This window comes from Citrus clementina, unplaced genomic scaffold (genome assembly GCF_000493195.1).
Source record: "Citrus clementina cultivar Clemenules unplaced genomic scaffold, Citrus_clementina_v1.0 scaffold_5, whole genome shotgun sequence".
NCBI classification, from domain to species: Eukaryota; Viridiplantae; Streptophyta; class Magnoliopsida; order Sapindales; family Rutaceae; genus Citrus; species Citrus x clementina.
In genome coordinates, this window is record NW_006262201.1 from 24729519 (window position 1) to 24749578 (window position 20060).

General features: G+C 30.6%; 1 protein-coding gene and 2 long non-coding RNA genes across 3 annotated transcripts; 1 reads left to right on the forward strand and 2 right to left on the reverse strand.

The window, feature by feature from the left end:
- Positions 1-1619: 1619 nt before the first annotated feature.
- On the reverse strand, positions 1620-3758 carry LOC18041922. Its single transcript, XR_002905494.1, has 3 exons — positions 3418-3758; positions 3265-3311; positions 1620-2016 (listed from the first exon to the last, which is right to left on the reverse strand). It is a non-coding gene; the product is annotated as an uncharacterized LOC18041922 (long non-coding RNA).
- A 2051-nt stretch (positions 3759-5809) lies between these two features.
- LOC18041986 lies at positions 5810-8456 on the reverse strand. Its single transcript, XM_006432516.2, has 4 exons — positions 8036-8456; positions 7003-7098; positions 6833-6881; positions 5810-6229 (listed from the first exon to the last, which is right to left on the reverse strand). The coding sequence occupies exons 1-4, from the start codon at positions 8405-8407 to the stop codon at positions 6141-6143; spliced, it is 606 nt and encodes a 201-aa protein (XP_006432579.1). The 5' UTR covers positions 8408-8456; the 3' UTR covers positions 5810-6140.
- An 11066-nt stretch (positions 8457-19522) lies between these two features.
- On the forward strand, positions 19523-19985 carry LOC112098316. The gene is made up of 3 exons (XR_002905439.1): positions 19523-19577; positions 19725-19837; positions 19929-19985. It is a non-coding gene; the product is annotated as an uncharacterized LOC112098316 (long non-coding RNA).
- Positions 19986-20060: the final 75 nt, after the last annotated feature.

Consider the following 20060-nt stretch of genomic DNA (forward strand, 5'->3'; position numbering starts at 1 on the left):
TTTTTTTTTTTTCGATTTAGGCATGTGACTTTTAATGAATAAAAAGAAGTTCATAAGTTTGACGACAATAATGTTGATAAAATTCTTTAAAACATATATGTACTCCCCTAGTATATAGAGAATTGATTAAACGGTAACGGAAATATCCGATATAAGGAAAGGTATTAGCAAATGCATAGTAATTTATACTAGCACTTGAAGAAAGACACTTACGACAATATTCAACTAAATTCTAGCTGTGAATTTTAATTATGTTGATCGATCTCTCATAAGCAGCTATGGTGAGCAGCAATTACTTTCTCAAAGGAAAATTACTCAAAAATTATTACCGAAGATGTTTAAATATTAAAATAATTTACCAAATGTTCTTTTTTTTTATATATTAATATGACTGTATGATAAAGTTCCTTTTAAGCTGTAGTAGTCAAAGACTATAATAGTCAAAAGAGATTTGTTTGCATAATTCTAAAATTTTGAATAGAAGGGCTAGTTTGTGATTTCAGTAGCTGATAAAATAAACTAATTTATACTATGCGGATGAAATAAGATATTGATAAAAAAACTAGTTTGGTGTTTGATAAACCATGTTGTTGTGGCAACTGTAATTTTGAAAAGTAGAGTACTTGCATTCACTAGTAGATCCAGCTCATGACTAGTGGGTGCTCAAGGTCCTATTGGAGAAAATGAATACTATAAATTAAGAAAAAATTACATGAGTTTTTAATTAGCACCATTAAATCACTACAAAAAAAGTGATCTATTGTGATGGAAAAAAAATGTCTCTATATATATAAAATCTGTCACAAAATAAATTTAGTGAAAGACTATATGTCGTTGTTTATGTGTCGCATTTGCCACCGTCACTAAAACATATAGTGGCAATTAGTAAATAGTCGCAAGTATTATGTGTCACTAATACACATCTTATAGTGACAAATATAAGTTTATGACAAGTAAGGACAGAAGCAAAAATCTGTCACTAAAATCATATTTTTAGACATATAAATCTGTCACTATTTTGATACTAGGGGCTATTAATGTGTCATTATGTTGATACTAGTGACTGTTAATGTGTCATTATTTATATAGTTAGGGATAATTAAATTAGTCATTGATGATCATTATTGACAATGAAATGTGCCACTATAGATTCAATTAGTGACAATTTATTCAGTCATTACCAAATTAAATATGACACTTGAATGTGTTGTTATTAATATAATTAGTGACAATTAATTCAGTCATCTCAATAGTGATGTAAAATTTTGTCTCAATGAATATATTAGTGACATCAAATCAGTCATTATATATCTAAATTTTGTAACAATTTATTCAGCAGCCAACAATGCAAATAGTGACATTGTTTCAATGTCCAATTAAAAAAAGTGACATTTTTATTGTTACAAAAAAAATGATCTATCTAATAAATTTGTCACTAATTAATCTTACAGACAATTTTTGTCGCAACATTTTTAGTTCATAAAGTAATTTAGCATAAATAATATAATTTGAGGAAACTAAATCATGAAAATTATTAACAAATGCATAGCATATAACGAGAAATACCCATTTTAAAATTGTATCTTATACTACATAAAAAAATTTAATCAAATATTAATATCATTACCATCCGATAAAGAAGTACTGAAAATTGTAAACAACTCTAATAATTGTCAAAATTTCAAAAATCATAAGACATTAACTATCAAAAGTTTCAATTGCATTTGCCTCATTTTGTGCTCGAACGTATTTCAAAACTTCTGCAAGAGTTGATTTGACTCCATTCATCTCTTCCTGCATATTCTTAAGTTCATTTTCTGCAGCTTGCCTACGACTTCGCTCTTCCCCTAACATTTTCAAACTCTCATTTCGAAAAGATTGTGTTCCAAAGACATCTACTCTACGAATCCCATGACCATAAGTGAGAGTAGATTTTGTATGCTCACCTACAACCTGATTAAAGATTTGATCTTTTGATGCATTGGGTTGCTAGTTCACAAGCTCATTCATTTGATTCTAAAAAAAAAAAAAATGAGCAAAATAACTTATCATGAAATAACCAACGAATCAAACAAATTATAATTATAATTATAATAGATGTCTCATGTAATAAATTTATCTAGTTAGTTTCAGTAGATGTCTCATGTAATAATGAATATACTTATATCAATGATTCCCCAAAAAAAAATATTATTCATCAATCATAGAAACTATAATTGTAGTGTTGTATGTTCATAAAAAAAAAAAAAGCAAAAAGCACTGGAAATTGCATAACTATTATAAAAAAGTCTTACTTACTTTAAAAAACACTTCTTGATTCTCGTTTGCACCTCCAAATTATTGTCCTATTAGGCTTTTAAAAAAATTATGGATTAGTTGTCCACCAAGTAAGCAAGAAATTAAATTTGTTTTCCTGGACAAGAATATGTCCAATCACCAATCACCACTCGAACAAGTCAGATCAACCTTTATACACCTCCCAACTGATTTATTTATATCATTAAATCACATGAGAAAACAGAGAAGAGTTTGTGACAATTAGACAATGGCACACTACATCTCTTCAAAAGTTCTCAAACCACACTTCTAGAAATAATGATGCAGTTAAGACAAGAACACCATATACTGCAATATCCTTTATATTACTTGCAGCGAGTCCACAAGCCTATTTCTTCTAATCAAAGCTTTCTATTCCCTTTTTGTATGAACACTAACTTCTTGACCATAAAACTTTATTATTTGTTTTTAGTTTTTTACGATTTGAAAAGTTTATTAGAATTCAATTTTGATTGTGTGCTGGACTTGTGTAATCTAATTGTCAAATCATCTTTTTGATGGTGTCTACTTTACATGTTCTTAATGTAGAAAATATACATGGTAGAGAAATTAATACTTGGTCATTACAGGCATATAGTTCCAGAGAAGAAAAATGAAAATCACATAAAATTCAAACTGAAACTAGAAAATATTGAGTAAAATCACAATAATCCCAAAATGGAACTGAATAAAATATATGTTATCTTTTGCAGGATGCAACATGCTCAACCAAAGACCAACTATTTGGGATAATTTCATATAATTTCAGTTTTTAAACTTGTTTTGTTTTACTATTATCTGAGAACTCACAGAAAAAATAAGTACTCCAGAGATAGAAAGAATTTTGGATAGCTTGTAAGAATTTCCAGAAAATATAAATTCAGCATAAAAAAGAAAAATAAAGTACAAATTTAAAGAAATTTAGTGTTTGAGACTGTTGCAGCTTACCAATTGTAGAATATAAAAACAAGATCTTGCTGTCAATTGCAGAATATCTATCAAAATCAACACCCAACAACAAATTTTAGCACTTAGAATAACAAACTTAGTGGACGATTAAAAAGAACAAAAAATAAAGGCAATAAACCATGACTTGATTACCTTGCTGCTCTTAAAACTAAGAGCAGAGCAAATTGAAGCTTTGGATTACAGCGGAAGGACAAAAATATTACTGGGTTTTTGTGAAAGGATGGAGGCGAGAAAGTAGAGTTGCCTTAGGGTTTGTAATAGAAAAATTAAAATAAAAGGGTGAAATTAGATTGGGATAAGGAAAGAAAATAAGAGAAATCCATATTTGATTAGGTTTCAAAAAATTGATGGTTCTGAAATTGGATTATAATACGGACATAGAAGAATCAGTGCCCCAATTAGGGAGGAAGAGTGTTTTGGGGAAAAAAATACGCATGAGTTGTGACATAATTAATTAAGATTAGTGACAGGGACGGTTGTATTTGTCTTTTTAATTTATTGTGACAGAAATTACAAATATTGTCCCTAAAGGATTAAGTATTATGGCACCAAACTAATGCGCGAACAATTTTCTTAAATATTAGTGACAAATGCGAACGTTTGTCCCAATATACCATAAATAAGGACAATTATTTTAATCTGTCACAAAATATTTGTCCCTAAAAGTCATTTTTTTTGTAGTGAATCTTTTGAAATAGCCCCATGAATTCTATTAAAATAGGTTCAATAAACTCATAAGCACATAAAATTTAAACTTTAACTTTAAGAATTATAAAAGCCCACACTTTAATTAAAAAAATAAAATCTGACAGTAAACCACATGGGTACTTTAACTATTGTTTATTTAACCACGGTTAAATCTATTAAAAATAACTTACATAAGCTCATAAACACTTAAAATATCAGTTTTTTAACCTTATTTTTATATAATATATAAATAAAAGACAATTTAAACTTATATCTATTTTGATAATTATGTAATAAAATAACATTTTCATAATAAAATTTACGAAACACAAGCATGGATTTTTCTGGATCTTTCCCTAGTTGCGCTTGATAAATTTTATTATGAAAGTATTATTTTATTATACCATGATCAAAATATATATAAGTTTAAATTATCTTTTATTTATATATTAGAGTTTATAAAAAAAAGACATAATTATCTTTTCGTTACAATATTGAAGTTATAATATAAATTTTAAAAAGTGTGGTTGCTTATCTAATAAGATGCTTATAAAAAGCTTATGTTAAATCCCTATTTACTTTTAAAAACCACCCTTAAAATTGAGAAATTTATTCAATAGACAGTTTATAGCGCCTCGACCTTAATTCCAAACAATAGTTACTACATTTAAATAAACTTTAAGGGACTTAAGTGTCATTTTATCATTCTGAAAATCTGCGTTTTGGGTTAATCTACTGTCGTTTTTTAAGGTTGACTCAATTAAGCCAGAACGAAAAAAATGCTTTTGTGTAATTGGGGTTGGTGTGGGGTTCCAGTGGGCCATTATCATTTATTAATTAATTTCATGCAATTAATTACGCATGCTTCATACTTGTGACAATGATGCGTAATGCACTGACCTTTTATTCCAAGTCGTGGTTTTTGACTTTGAACAATTTCTACATCTTCACACCAAATTTCCTTGAAACTTACCGAACCATAAATACCAGCACTTGGCATACTTGCTCCTCATACCGGACCAATCTGAAAGACTCGAGGAAACTCTTGAAAACATAAATTAGTTTGCATGATTTTTATTATCTTAATGACTTCTTTTGGTATGTATTATCCTTTATTTATTTGACAATTTGTAAGAGTGTTTTTATTCCAATTAACTTTCGCAAACAATTACTAAAACATTAATTAATTCTTTGGTCATGATAATGAGATATTTAAATTAATGAAATCAAACACTTTTATTAATTATTAAGTTTACCGTAAGGAGCAGAAACTAAGGATTGCGAACTCGACGAAAACTGAGAATGAAAATGTTTATCTCCTGGGGGCAGATGCCACTAAAAAATATATGTTACTGTCCCAGTGGAAAGTTTGCAAAACAAAAATTTTCTCCTGATCACCAATCCAAACAGTTACAATAATAATTAATATGATTTAAAGAAAATATGTTGAACATCAATATGTGTTAGTAAAGAGTGACTTTTGTTTCGAAAAAATATTTTACGGTTGCTGAGAGTGACGATGCATGTGAGTTTTTGGCCATTCCACTTTTTGATTAAGCACTGGTGTGGGACAGAGAAATCTGACTGATGAAAAGGACTTTAAAAATTGAAAACAATGGCTATAAATAAAGCAAATCAAACTAATTGAAGCATAAGTTAGATCTGATGATTGAATGTAGAGATAATTAACATACATTCGTCAATAAAATCAGTCCCGTTAATGACACTTATAACTGCTTTATTTCAGTAACCATGTGTATGCGCATACCCTGTGGTATTATTGAAATCATCTTGATCAAGATAGGTTATTGAAAGATTCTTTTACTTTTTATTGCATGCATGGTACCACAAGTTAGTATTAAATTGAAACTAAACTACAACGATATCGTGTAAAAGGCCACACAACACAACTGGTAACATGACCAGGCATAGTCTCTGGGGCATAACTTCCGAGAGAGATTTCTAATGATATTATCCAAAAAGATTGTAGATATATCTTTCAATCTAAAATCCTATACTCTCACAGTAGTATAGAGAATTGGCTATACAGTAACGGCAGTATTGGATAAACGGAAGGCTTTAGCAAATGCATACCGGAAGAGAAGGAAGACATTTGTGAGAATATTCACCAGAAAATTCAAGCAGTGAATGCCCTGGACAGATCTGTTCTAAGTTGTTGGAATCCCATAACGGCTCTGGAGAGCACCAATGGCTGTCTCAAAGGACCTTGAAAGATTCGGAATGGTGGTTTTGCACACTGGAAAGTTTAAATCAAGAATAAATTATTAAATGCCAAAATAAAACATAAAAAAGGAAGTAAATCATGATTAATAAGTTGCTCAGATAAATCATGATTAATAAGTTGCTCAGATGTAATCTAATTAGTTTATATTCAATTTCCTTTACAATTGACCTATAAAACTTCACTTTTTGCTCAGACTTGTTGAAAGTAATGTGTGAGCAAAATTTGATTTTACAAAGTTAAAATAATGAATGATGTAAAACTTTAGCTAAACAGAAGACGAGAATGAATCTAGCATCTACATTCACCATTCCCCAGTGCAAAGGCCAACAAACAAAAGAAACTGTCATTTGCAGTTTGTCATTAACTTTTCAATGGTGGCCTATGCTCTCATAATATTTTAAACATAATAGCTGAAACAAATAATATTATCTGAGCAAGGTAAGTTTCCAGATGAGGAGATCACTAAGCAAAATAAACTTATTGAATCAGCTTGTGCATTCCATTAAATTAGTTTCATAGCTAGATTATCATTAGAATGCAATCAAATTTAATTGAAAGCTAAAGTAATAACAGAACAGATACCAAATAGAATCAGAGAAGGAAATGAGAAATTACCATTAAATGCAGTCGATTGAACATCTGCCAAGAACTCTGTATATGAAGCCTGCAAAAGTAGAAAGAGAAAGAGAACAAATCAGCCCATGCGCCCTTAAATGACAAATGATCTTCTAATCGCTGTATTTTTAGTAGATATAGTGGTACACAAGCATTAAAGCAATAAATACCTTCATTGCACACTGAGTTTCAGCAATTTGTTCACTCATCTTCTTGTATTCCTTATCTGCCTCATCTATCATTTGCTGGCCTGTTTGTGTTTGAATCTATTATATTAACACACAGACTATTAATTACTACCTATTTGGAAGCGCCCATGTCAACATATTTTTTTAATAACATACAGCCTGTACCAAATGATCCGCTTTCGTAATGACCAAAAATTTTTTTTCTATATTTTGAAAATGGAACCATATTGTCAGACACATTGGTCAACCAAAACGCCCATGACATGTAGGAGGTTAGTACTTAGCATGAAAAATTAAGAAATCATTAGCATAATAATTATCATTGATTTATCAAGATCAACGACGAATCAGTTTGGAAAATTAATTAATATTATGGAGTGATTCAATCACATTCAAAATGAATCTTCAAATGTTGCACAATTCATTCCTTTGAAACTCAAAATGTCAATTATACAACAACTATACTCAGGAGCTTCTATCAAAATCAAATCATAATAAAATTTTATCAATAATACTAATTCTGTCATTTCTTCATTAGCCAAATAAATAAAGAGCAGGTATGCTTCAAAATTGTGCTTTAAAAATACACTGAAACTACAAAAGGATCCAAATATTGTGCAACAACCATCACCTACTGAAAGTTATTAAAAATATTATTAGCCACTTGCGACTTAAATCAACATCATACCTAAGTAATTAGCTGAACAAAAATTTCTTCACAGAAACAGAACTATAATTTGAATTTTTTTTTTCGTACTATTGAACTGTCTCTTTACAATGATTCAAATCATTCACAGAAACAAAACTATAATTTGTTCACTGAATTGAAGTAAGATCTTAATGGAATGAAGAGTGAAGAATAATAGTAATTGTGCTACAAAATTGAAATCATACTTTTAAAAGGTGAAGCAAAACTATAACCGAAATTTAATTTAATTTTCACATCCATTTCTCAATAAAATAATAATTATAATAATTAACTGTTATTAAATAAATAATTATTAGAAATTTTTACCTTGAAGCGCTTGTGGAGACGAGAGTGAGAAGCTTCGAGATCCTTGAGAATCTCAGAGTGAGAACGATTGATGAGGTTGCGTTTCAGATCGTCGATGCGTGAAACCACCATTTCCTTCAGATCTGAGATGCTGCTTAGGTTTTTGTTGTTGTTGTTGTTGTTGTTCATCGTCGGTAACGGTGCCGGTGACGGTGACGGCGACGGTGACGGCGACGGCGAGATGAAGAGAGTTGTCGGTGCTACTTGCTTCCTGTACTTGAACTTCTCTTTGGATGTAGAAGCTGTTTTGTTAATGATTGTTGATTGCTTTGGGCTTTCGGGAGAAACTGGTGATGAAGCTTTGCGATTGCGATTCACTCTCTTCTTCTTCATTGCTTCTTTGATCTTCTGCTAATTGCTATTATGCTTCGTTTGTTCAATTTTGAACTTCTCACTTTAATTTATAAGTGGCGCGTATTTTCAGTTTATCTCTTGGGATGGTCTGGATTGTTTGGGCCAGGCTGCTCGAACTAGGCCAGGCTTTTGAGGGTCTGAGCTTTAGACAACCTGGGCTTGGCCAAGCCCGGCTCTGTCCATTTGTCACACCTAGACACACTAATTTTTTCACGCACATATGCTGACTGTATCATATAATAAAATATATATTTAAACATTTACATGTATTTTTTAAGCTGCGTTTGGCATACTACGTTATATTATATTATATTATTTTAATATATGTGTATTATATTATATTGTATTATATTAACATTGTATTATAATAATATTTTACAACTTTTGGTGCTATATCTTATTGTATTAATTTTTATTAAATTATGTTTGATACTATATCGTACCATATTAATTTATTTGGTAATTAATTTAACTTATATATTTGGAAAATAATTCCAAAATATTTAGAAAAATACTAAATATAGTCACCTAGATGACACTTGTCTTAAACATATAGGCGACACTCTATAAAAATTAACAGACTTAAATACTGAAAATTAAATTAATGTTTTTGCCCTCTACTAATTGATTTATAATTCTCATAGAGAATTAATTTTTACATACAAGTTTTCTTGAGAAAAGATGCCAATATTTGTCTTTTTTGAAACAAAATTCTAAACTCAAATTTAATTACCAACAATGGTTGCACAACAAATCTATACAGAACAAAAAAATTCCCATAGCAAAATGTAGTAAAAAATTTGTGAAGGCATTCCATCTCATATTAAACAAATCTCCTCCATCATTGTCTTTTTCAACCAATCAGCAAAATCAAATCCCTTAAATTAGACTTAAAAATGAACTAAGGGTTGCAGTGGCGGCGACTATTAGCAATTATATGAAGATGATGAAGAAATGGAGAAGAAGAAGACAAACAAGAAATGGAGAAGAAAAAGAAAGAGAAAACACGAAGAAGAAGAGAGGAAAAGGAAAAATAAAAGACAAATGAGAGAGGGAAATAAAGAAAACGAAGAATGAGAGAGGAAAAAGAAAAAAATAGAAAAAGAGAGAAACAATGAGAAATAGAGAGGACGAATAAGAAAATGGAAGATTGGAATAAAAATAAAAGAGAGTATTAAGATTTATTGTACTATGTTTGGATTGAAAGAAAAGCAGAGAAAATAAAGGAGAAAAATTATTTCTTTATCATTAAATTTGATATTCTCCTTACAATGCTCTGTATTTATAGTAGCTCAATAGAACTACCAAATTAACTAAGCTAAATAACAAATTCAGTAACAAACTTTACAATAAACCAGTAACAACGTGACACTTGTAAAACCGTTACTAGTAGCTATCACACTAATGCATGCATTGTAACACTTATATGTAACCAATAACTAAGCTTAGAATCAAAAGCTTAGAATCAGCTGGAATAATGTAGAAATTGTTATTCTTAACATCCCCCTTCAAGCTCTACATTGGAAACGATGTTGAGCTTGGATCGCTAATAATGAAATGGTTGATAAGCTAAGAGTTTTGTCAGTTTATCTGCTGTTTATCAAAGCTTGGAATGTATTGCACCTGAAGACTATTGTTTGCCACCTTTCGCATAAGAAATGTATGTCCAATTCAATGTACTTGGTGCATGAATGAAACTTTCAATTGTTGGCTAGTGTTGCTGCACTTTGATTTCCACTCCAGGTTACAAGAACTGATTTAGGAGCTACACCAATTTTAGTAAGTAATAATCTTAGCCATAGCATTTTTTATCCAGTCATAGTAAGTGTTCTGTATTCAAATTCTATACTGGACCTGGAAACCATAGTTTTTTTTAACACCATGAAACCATATTTTGTCCAAGATAGACACAATAGCCAGCAACAAACCACTTATCATCCCTATCACTGGTTCAATCAGCATTAGAAAAACAATCAATACCAAGAGTACCAGAGGAGTGAAATTGAAGGTCAAACTAAATTATGCCATTGAGATATCGAAGAACTCTTTTGCAAGCTTGTTATGTACATCAATTGGAGCACTGAAAAATTGACTCAATTTATTAACTGTAAAATTAATTGTAACCAATTTCAGGCTTGCTGAGTGTGAAATATTGAAGAACACCAATAGTGCTTCTATACAAAGTGACCTCTAACAAAGGAACTCAATCAGTCTGCGTGAGAGAAACACCAAAGGCCATATGAGCCGAGCATGGAGTATTGTCCTGCATATGTACTTTAACAAGTAAATCTGCAATATATTTAGATTGTGAAAGAAGTAACTCAGTAGAATTGCAAGTGACTTGAATGCCTAAAAAGTAATAAAGCTTTGCCAAGTCTTTTAAAGCAAAGTTGGTTTGCAAATTTGATATAACTTGGTTGATCAATTGAGGGCGAAAATCTGTAACAATTATGTCATCAAGATATACTAAAATGATAAGTAAATGATTATTCTCTCTTTTAAAGAACAGTGAAGTGTCTGACTTAGAATTAATGAAACTCCAATAATGTGTCAATGTCATTTTTAATCTGACAAACCAGGCTCTTAGAGTTTACTTTAATCCATGTAAAGCCTTGTGAAGTTTACATACATGTGTAAGCCTAGTAGGATCCACAAAGTCCTTTGGTTGCTGCATATATACCTCCTCTGTTGAATAGCCACTGAGAAATGCATTGTTGATGTCAATCTAATAAATCAACCACTTATTAGTCACTACCATACTCAATACAACTATAATAATGGATGACTTCACCACAGGGCTGAAAGTTTCACCGTAGTCAATGCCTTGTATTTGATTAAAGCCTTTTGCTACTAGTCTAGCCTTATAACTCTAGATATACTCACATTGAGATTATACTTGATCTTGAATACCCATTTATTGCCAACAACTGGAACAAGATAAGAAAGATTAACTAAAACCTAAGTGTTGTCATCCATTAGAGCCTTATACTCCTCTGTCATGGCCTTGTACTATTTAGGATTAGTAATGGCTGCTAACATAGTAGCAGGTTCAGTAGGTTGTAAGGAACTGGAGATTACATAGGCCTTTGGCTTGAAGATACCTGCCTTAGACATTGTTATCATGGGATGGCCAGTAGTTGGTTGTTGTGGTGGAGTAATATGGTGAGGTTGACAGTCTGGTGAAGGCAAAGATGAATATGTTAGGGATAAAGTTTGTAGATTAGCAGATGAAAGAGATAAAGCTGGTGAACAAAAAGATGATTGTGTTAGGGATAAAGTTTGGGGATTGGTAGATGAGATAGAAAACTAGTTGATGAAGGCAGAGAAGAAGAGTGATGAGCACTTGCTGAAATCAGTGGAAGTTGAGGAATAAACATTCAATTTGTGCCATAGTTTGGTAATTCAATGGTGAAGTTTTAGACACACAAGGAATATAATGAGAGGGTTGATAGGTATAAGGCACAGAAAAGAAATCAACTCCAGGCTAAAACAGAAAAGATAACTCATCAAATATAACATGATTACTGATATATATATATATATTCCTCCTAGAGAGTGAAGACACTAATATCCTTTGTGTAGTGAACTATAACCTAGAAAAACACATCTGTTAGTTCTATATTCAAGCTTATGATGATTATAAGGTCTGAGATAGGGATAACAAGCACAACCAAAGATTCTCATGTGTGAGTAATCTAGTTTCTTTCTAAATATTAGTTCAAAATGTTACTTATTGTTTAATATCGTTGTGGATAATCTTTTTATGAGATATGTGGCTATACGAAAAGTATTTCACCAAAACGTTAAAGGTAGATGAGCTTGTGCAAGAAAGGTGATCCAGTTTCCACAATGTGTCTCTCAATTCTTCCATTTTGGTGGTGATTATATGGACAAGGATGCCTAAATTCAGTGCCCTGTTCAGCAAGATATATGGTGAATAACCTGAACTCTCCCCTCCCCCCCCCCCAATCTATTTGAAGACACTTAATTTGGTTAGAATGGTTGTTCTGAACATTCTTTTGAATTTTATAGCAGTAAAAGAAAAAATCCAAGTAAATCGGTGAATTCATCTAATATAGAAAAATACTATATGTAGCCTTTAGATGAAAGAACAAGTCCTAATCCCCAAAGATTAGCATGTAACAATTCAAGAGGTTGACTGGTAGTAGTTTCTTCTGAAGGAAAATGTTGCATATGACTTTTTCCAAATTGACAAGTACTACAAAACTAAAGTGTGATAGTTCTGTTTATATCAAAAGTTGGATCTCACTGCTTCATAACTTGTTTTAAAGCATGAACAGTATGATGTCCTATTCTTATATGCATTATATTATAATTGAGAGATTTATAAGGATAAATTGACAAGGCCAATTTAGCATCTTTATTGAATTAAAAGAAAGGATTATTTATCTCATGAAGATTCATAGCATCAAATGCATTGTATTGCGAGAATATAGACACAAGACAAACTTTGACATAGATGTTAAGAGATCAGAAGAAGAACCTGAATTACAGACTGTAGCTAGACATACAACTTGGTATAGTCCTCATTTAGAAAAAAAAATTGAGCAAGATGGTCCCCATACTCTTTGCCATAATAAAATAAATAGTTTTATAGAATTAAAAAAGGATGTCATTATCAACAAGGAATCTAGAAATACTCAATAAGTTTTTAGTAATATCAGGTACATGAAGAACATTAGTAAGGCAAAGTTGTTCAAGTGTATTCATAATAGTAGTACCAACATACATTATAGATAAGCCCATGTCATTTCCTATATGTAGTTTCTCATTGCCTGTGTAAGTAGAATAGGATAAGAGTATACCTCCATTTTTTATGATATGATTGGTTGCCCTTGAATTAATATATCAAGCTAGATTAGCAATAATATTGTAGTTGGTAGTGTCAACAACATTCACTAGACTAATGATATTTTTAGGATTGAGACCAACATGTCCTGCAAACATGTTAGTTGTTGCATTGCTATTAATGAAACTAGGAGCTCTTTAAGGAGGAATAAAGCTTACCTGAAGTGCAGCATATCCCTAAAAAGGTCCACTTCTTGGAAATCCACCACTGAATCCACTATTAAAGCCTCTTCCATAACCAATTATATTGTATCCTCTGCCACAGTTATTTGGATTTCTTTCAAAATTTTCACTAAAGGACTAACCAACTCTGGGTCTGAAATCACTTTGATTGCCTTTAGCTTGCCTAGGAATAAAGTCATGATTGAAACTATTTTTACACTTGTAAGCTGCATGACCCGATATGAAACAAATTTGACAAACAATAGCCTTGTCACCACCAGAATTACCACTAGATCTTCTAACAACAGCTATGTTAAGGCCACCATAATGTTGTCCTTTCTATGCATAATTTGCACTCATATCATGCATTATGTCATTGTGAGTTTTTCCTTTGCTCATTTCTAGCCTAATTTCATGATTCAACAACATTGAAAATATCTCTTCAACAGTAATAGTTTCTTTCTCAATCCTAGTTAGCACATTAGTTACAAGTGATTCATAACTATCATCGAGACCACTGAGAATGTGCATGAAAAACTCACTAGTAGAGAGTGCACGGCCTCCAATGGTAAGGCTATCTGAAATCTTCTTCATCTTATTGAAATAATCACTTATTGAAAGTGATCTTTCTCAAGTGGTTTGGATGTACGTCATCAAAGGCATATAACGAGCTTTGGATTGAGACATAAGGATTTTTGCAAGCCGTCTCTAGAGATCAAATGAAGTTTCACAATTAATCACCATGATCAGCACATTATTGACCATTCAAGAGAACATCCATCTTTATAGCAACTGACCAGTCTTCTTCCACACAGCATAATCTGGATTTTCAGAAGATCTTGTAGTTTGAGTTTCAGATCCGTTCGATTCACTAGTTGATTCAGTAAGAAATTGAGCTAGACATATTTTTTCACCATTGATGAATCCTTCAAGACCATTCCCAATGATTGAAGCAAGCACTTGAGTTTTCCACAAAAGGTAGTCTGTTCGATCAAGCTTAACAAGTTGAATGAAGCCGAGGGATAAAGAAGACGAAGCTGAATTGTTTGAATTTGCCATAGTATAAGGCTTTGATGCCATATTAAGATTAGTTGTATTGTGTTTGGATTAAAAGAAAAGCAAAGAAAATAAAGGAGAAAAATTCTTTTGCCATCATTAAATATGGTATTCTCTTTACAATGCTTTTTGCATTTATAGTAGCTCAATAGAGCTAACAAACTAACCAAGCTAAATAATAGATTCAGTAACAAACTTTACCATCAACCAATAATAATGTGACACCTGTAAAATCGTTACAAGTAACTATCACAAAAATACATGCATTGTAACACTTATATGTAACTAATAACTAAGCTTAGTATCAAAAGCTTAGAATTAACTAGAATATTCTATAACCAGCTGGAATAATCTGGAAACTGTTATTCCTAACAAAGAGAAATAAAGAATACAAAGAAGAGGGTTAAAGAAAAAAAATAAAAGAAAAAAGTGAGAGAAAGAAAAATACAGAAGACGACAAAGAAAAGCAGAAAATAAAAGAGAGAGAAAGAGAGAAATAGAGAAGACGAACGAGAAGAGGGGAGAAATATCTGCAATGCAATTTAAACCATGTAAATTCCATCCTTAAAGTATAAAAATTTCAATTTATCCCTTAAAATATGTTATTTGTCCGTTAGTTTAGACCATCAAAAGACTAAAATTGTATTTATACATTTCTATTAAAGTCAACTAAATAACAATAGTCAAATCTCTATTTTTTTTTTTTTTTACCTTTCATTCATTCTTGAATATTTCAATAAATTAAAGAATACACTCTAATAAATTTCACTTTACACCTAAATAACTTATTATTTTAAAATTTATTATTCTTGTTTTACTTTTACTATATATAAAATAATTTGAATGGTGTGCTGCTATGAAGTAGTGGTATAGAAGAAGAAGCAAGAAAAGAAGACGAAAAGGGGAAAAAAGGATGAACAATTAAAACAAAACAAAAAAAAAAGATGATTAAGAAAAGAGCAAGAGACAAAGAGTAAAATAAAAAGGGGAAAATTAAGAAAAAAGAAAAAGAAATTGAACTATTACAAATTTCAAAATTAAAAAATGAAAATGTTATCAGTTTTTATTTTTAGTATTTTAATCAAAACCGTTTGTTTTTAAGCAAAAACTTTTTCTTTAATGTTGGATTTCTTTTAACAGCCAAAACAATAAATTATCCTTTTAATTCTCCCAAATTTTCTTACAAGTCCAATCAGAAATCAAAGGCACATTTCAAAGAATTAAAGATTCATTTTAAAATCTAACAAAAACATAATCTGCTGTCACAATATTGTAGAAAAACAACTTAAATCAATGGACTCAAACCCTAGCTCTCAAATTAAAACATCAATTAAAAATAACAAATAAAAAAGAAAGAAAAGAAAAATAAAGGAAGAGCTTTTTTTTGTTTAACTTCGAAAAAAAATAATTTTTTTCAGAAACCCTAGCCACCATGCTGTTACCACTCCCGCCTCCAACCATTGCAATTCCATAGTCCCTTCCACTCATGGGTGGACCCAATTAAGGCCCAGGAGGGGCTTCAGCCCCCCCAAACCATTAAGTTTTTTTTTTAAGTGTACCCCAATCCCCTTCTGAAAAAGTTAGATAAACAATTTAGATACATTTTTCATATATTAAAAACCTTGTGGTTCAATGGTAAGAGTGATATTTAATAATTTTAAAACCTTGGTTCAAATCCCATTATCCACATTATTTTATTTTTTTAAATATTTTGTGGAAACTACTTCGAAAAATAATATTTTCACGCATTTAAAATACTACTTCAAAAAATGATATTTTCACGCATTTAAAAATAATAATTTATTACTATTATTATTTAGAATTTAAAAAAACAAAAAATTTGAGTTTATAAGACCTAAAATGTATTCGAGTGAATATTAAAAAAATCTAAGTTAAATAAAATTTTTTGAACTAAGCCCCCCTCATTTTAATTTCTGGGTCCGCCACTGCTTCCACTAGAAGATAACTCGCCAGCAATAGCTGGCCCAAACACAAATTTCTTCTACCCTGATTAACCACAGAAACTTCACATAAATCCTTCAAATCAAGAGCTCCATCACCCATTTGCTGCCGCCAAGCCAGCCATCACTGCTGTCAATTCAACCCGCCATTTGATTCACCCAACTCCAACGAGCACATCTAGGCAAACAACATCCTCGATTGCAGCCAATCACAGCCAAAACCTTGTGTTTGGTGAAAAGATTTTGGGCGGTTTTTGGTTGGGCGAACGGAGAAATACTTGCTTGGGTTGCAGCCAGCGGCGGATGTAGTACGTGACCAATGGGGGTTGTAGTCCCCGCTGGCTATAAAAAAAATTAAAAAATATGTAAGATTTCTAATTAGCCTCCATTAAATTTATTAAAATTGGCCCTATAAATTTATGAATTCACAAAATTTCAACTTTAATTTTTAGAATTATAAAAGTTTATATTATAATTAAAAATAATGATAGGTCATCACCATAAACATTTTTTTATTTTTAAAAATACGTCGAGAACAATTATAAATGTATTAACAAATATTCTATACATTTAAAGTTTTAGTTTTTAAATTTTACTAATATGTAATCTAACCTCCAGTAAATTATTTTTCTAAATCCGCCACTGCTCGCGGCCATGGGTTTGCTTGGCATGGCCGTGTGTGGCCATGGGCTCGCTTGGAATTCCCTCACGCGGCTATAGATTTTCCTAGGCAATGAGCATGGCTTTTGCTGCGCTGATTTGGATTTAAATGTGGTTATGGAGTTGTTAAGTGTGTGAAAGAGGGAAGGTAAAAAATGAACGTGGAAGAAGACGAATCGAAGAAGATGAATAAGAAAGAAGAAGAGAGAGAAAAATATTTCATTTTTTTATAAATTTATAGATATTTTAAGATTTTTATTTTTTTATAAATTTATATTTTTGTTTAAATTTGAGAATCTTTATAAATTGAAGGCGAGATTTTCTTTCTAATTGTGTATAGAAGAAGGTTTTCAGGTGATTTTTGGTTGGGTTAACATGAAATATTCTTGTTTTATGAAATATTATTATTGAGATTTAGTTTTATTTTCTAAAAAAGAGATTTGAGGATAATTTTTGTTAGTGATGCACATAAACTTTGAGTTAGTTTTATTTTAGCAATAGGAGAGGCATAAAAGATATATTTCTCTAATATAATAGGAAGATAACATGTTCTGTAATTACTAAGGGTACTGTCGTATTTTAGTGAGTTAACATTGGTCAATGATTAAATTTAATAGATTTTAGGGAGTAAATTAAAGTTTTATACTTTCGGAAAGTAAATGAATGTATGTCAATATTAATAAGGGAGTAGGATGAAATTTACCTATATAAACTCGTGTCTAACTCGAATTTCCATTATGCGGCTTTTCCTGCATTAATTTTTATTTTTTTCATGCAATACATATAAGTGCCAAATATTTTATTGCAATATTTTAGTACAATGCAGGGCTATAATACAATATAATAAGGCATGTCAAACACAGCCTTAATGAGTAATGGAATTTTTTTTTTCACTCTCCTTTTGGGTTGATTTTAGCACTTCACTTTATTTTTTATCGAGTAAATGATCGAGTTTGGGAGAGAAATATTTCTAAGTAAAAGGACATTCAATCGTTCAAAATAATTCAGTCTAGTGAAACACACAACTTGTGATATCAGCTGATTAATCTTCTGAAATAATTAGGGGCAAAATCGTTTCATGAAATTACTTATTTATCCTTTCTTATTATGTTGGTCTTCAGTCTTCACGCTTGAATTATCTTGCTCAGTGGCTCCTTCATTTTTTTTTTTTACGCGTATCCAATAAAGTGCTCGGATCGCATTTCAAGTTTTGTATTAAAAATTTTCTCCTTATAACAGATTTATTTACCAAATCTCGGGGTACAAATAATAACTTTAGTTTGTAGCAAAAACAATAAATACGCCCAACCTATAAGCGATAAGTACAGATTCGATCCAATTCCCAAGTCCTTACCAAATTTTAAAATCAAAAAAATTTTGATGATAAGGCTAAAGATCGGATATTTCTCTGTTGCGCTTTCTTATTTTAAAATTGAGGAAAAAAAAAATGCTTATTTTAAAAAGACTATGCTTTTTTTATATTATGTTTTAAATATTCAAAAAATTTCTAGTCCGAAAATTTCAAATTGAATGAAAGTTGGGACAAATTAAAAGTATTATAAATTAATTTACAACGTCGTAAAATAATGTAAAAAATAATCTACAACATTATAAACTCATCCGAATTTCAATGAAGTATATTTTGGTAAGTGTAACCGTAACTCCTACTGTCAGATTCACTATTAAAGCAAGATGTGCTGTCAACTTAACCCCTGCTATCAAATTTTGTGAAATTTTGAATCGTTTTAAATTTCTACAACAAACCTTACAACTTGGGATTATCTTTATCCACATTCCACAACAAGCATATATAAATATATCCCAGAAGAAGAGGAAAAAGAAACCGAAAGTTTATTTATTTATTTATTATTATTATTATTTTGAGTTTAGTGAGAGGATGTCATCAAGTTATTGGACTGAGATTCTTCTTATTCTAAATTTAAGTTTCGTTTGCTTGTTATCATCAGCAACACAAGTTGATTATGATGCAAATGCCATTATAATTAATGGAGAACGGCGAGTTATCTTCTCTGGTGCAATTCACTATCCTCGAAGCACTTCACAAGTACTGTAAATAATTAATTTACAATTTCTCAAATCACTTGCACTTTCACATTTTCTTCTTCTTTTGAACAAAAAAAAAATGCTACTGTGCTTCAAAAATATTGCCTTAAATTTTTTTTTCTTAATAAGCCAAACATGATCCCGCATTCAAAACAGTGCGTTTTCATATTTAGAAAAAATTATGGGCAATATTTTCCGTTCAAATAGCATTGTTATTCTTTAAATATACAAATTTTGATATGATTTATTTCTAATTTTCTATATGCATTGTATTTTTGCAGATGTGGCCAGATCTTATACGGAAGGCAAAGGATGGAGGACTAGATGCAATTGAAACTTATATTTTTTGGAATGCTCATGAGCCTCAGCGTCATCAGGTGTCAATTTTAATTATTATTATTATTATTATTATTATTATTATTATTATTATTATTATTATTATTATTATTATGTGCGATCTTTATTATTATTGAAATAAAGATACAAAATTAACTTGCTTAATCTTCCTTTTGAGGGGAGATCAGTACGATTTCTCAGGAAATTTGGATTTCATCAAGTTTTTTAAGCTAGTTCAAGAAGCAGGATTATATGCCATTATACGAATTGGTCCATATGTCTGTTCTGAATGGAATTATGGGTAATTTTAATTTTTTTTAAATTTTGATTAATAATTTATTTAATTAATTAATCAGTAAATCAATTTTTTTTAATGGTTTGTTGATTGACAGGGGCTTTCCCGTGTAGCTACATAACATTCCAGGAATTCAATTAAGGACGAATAATGAGATTTACAAGGTTAATTATCAACAAAATCCATACCAATTTTTATATTCTGTTTAATCTTAGTTTCAATTTTCCTC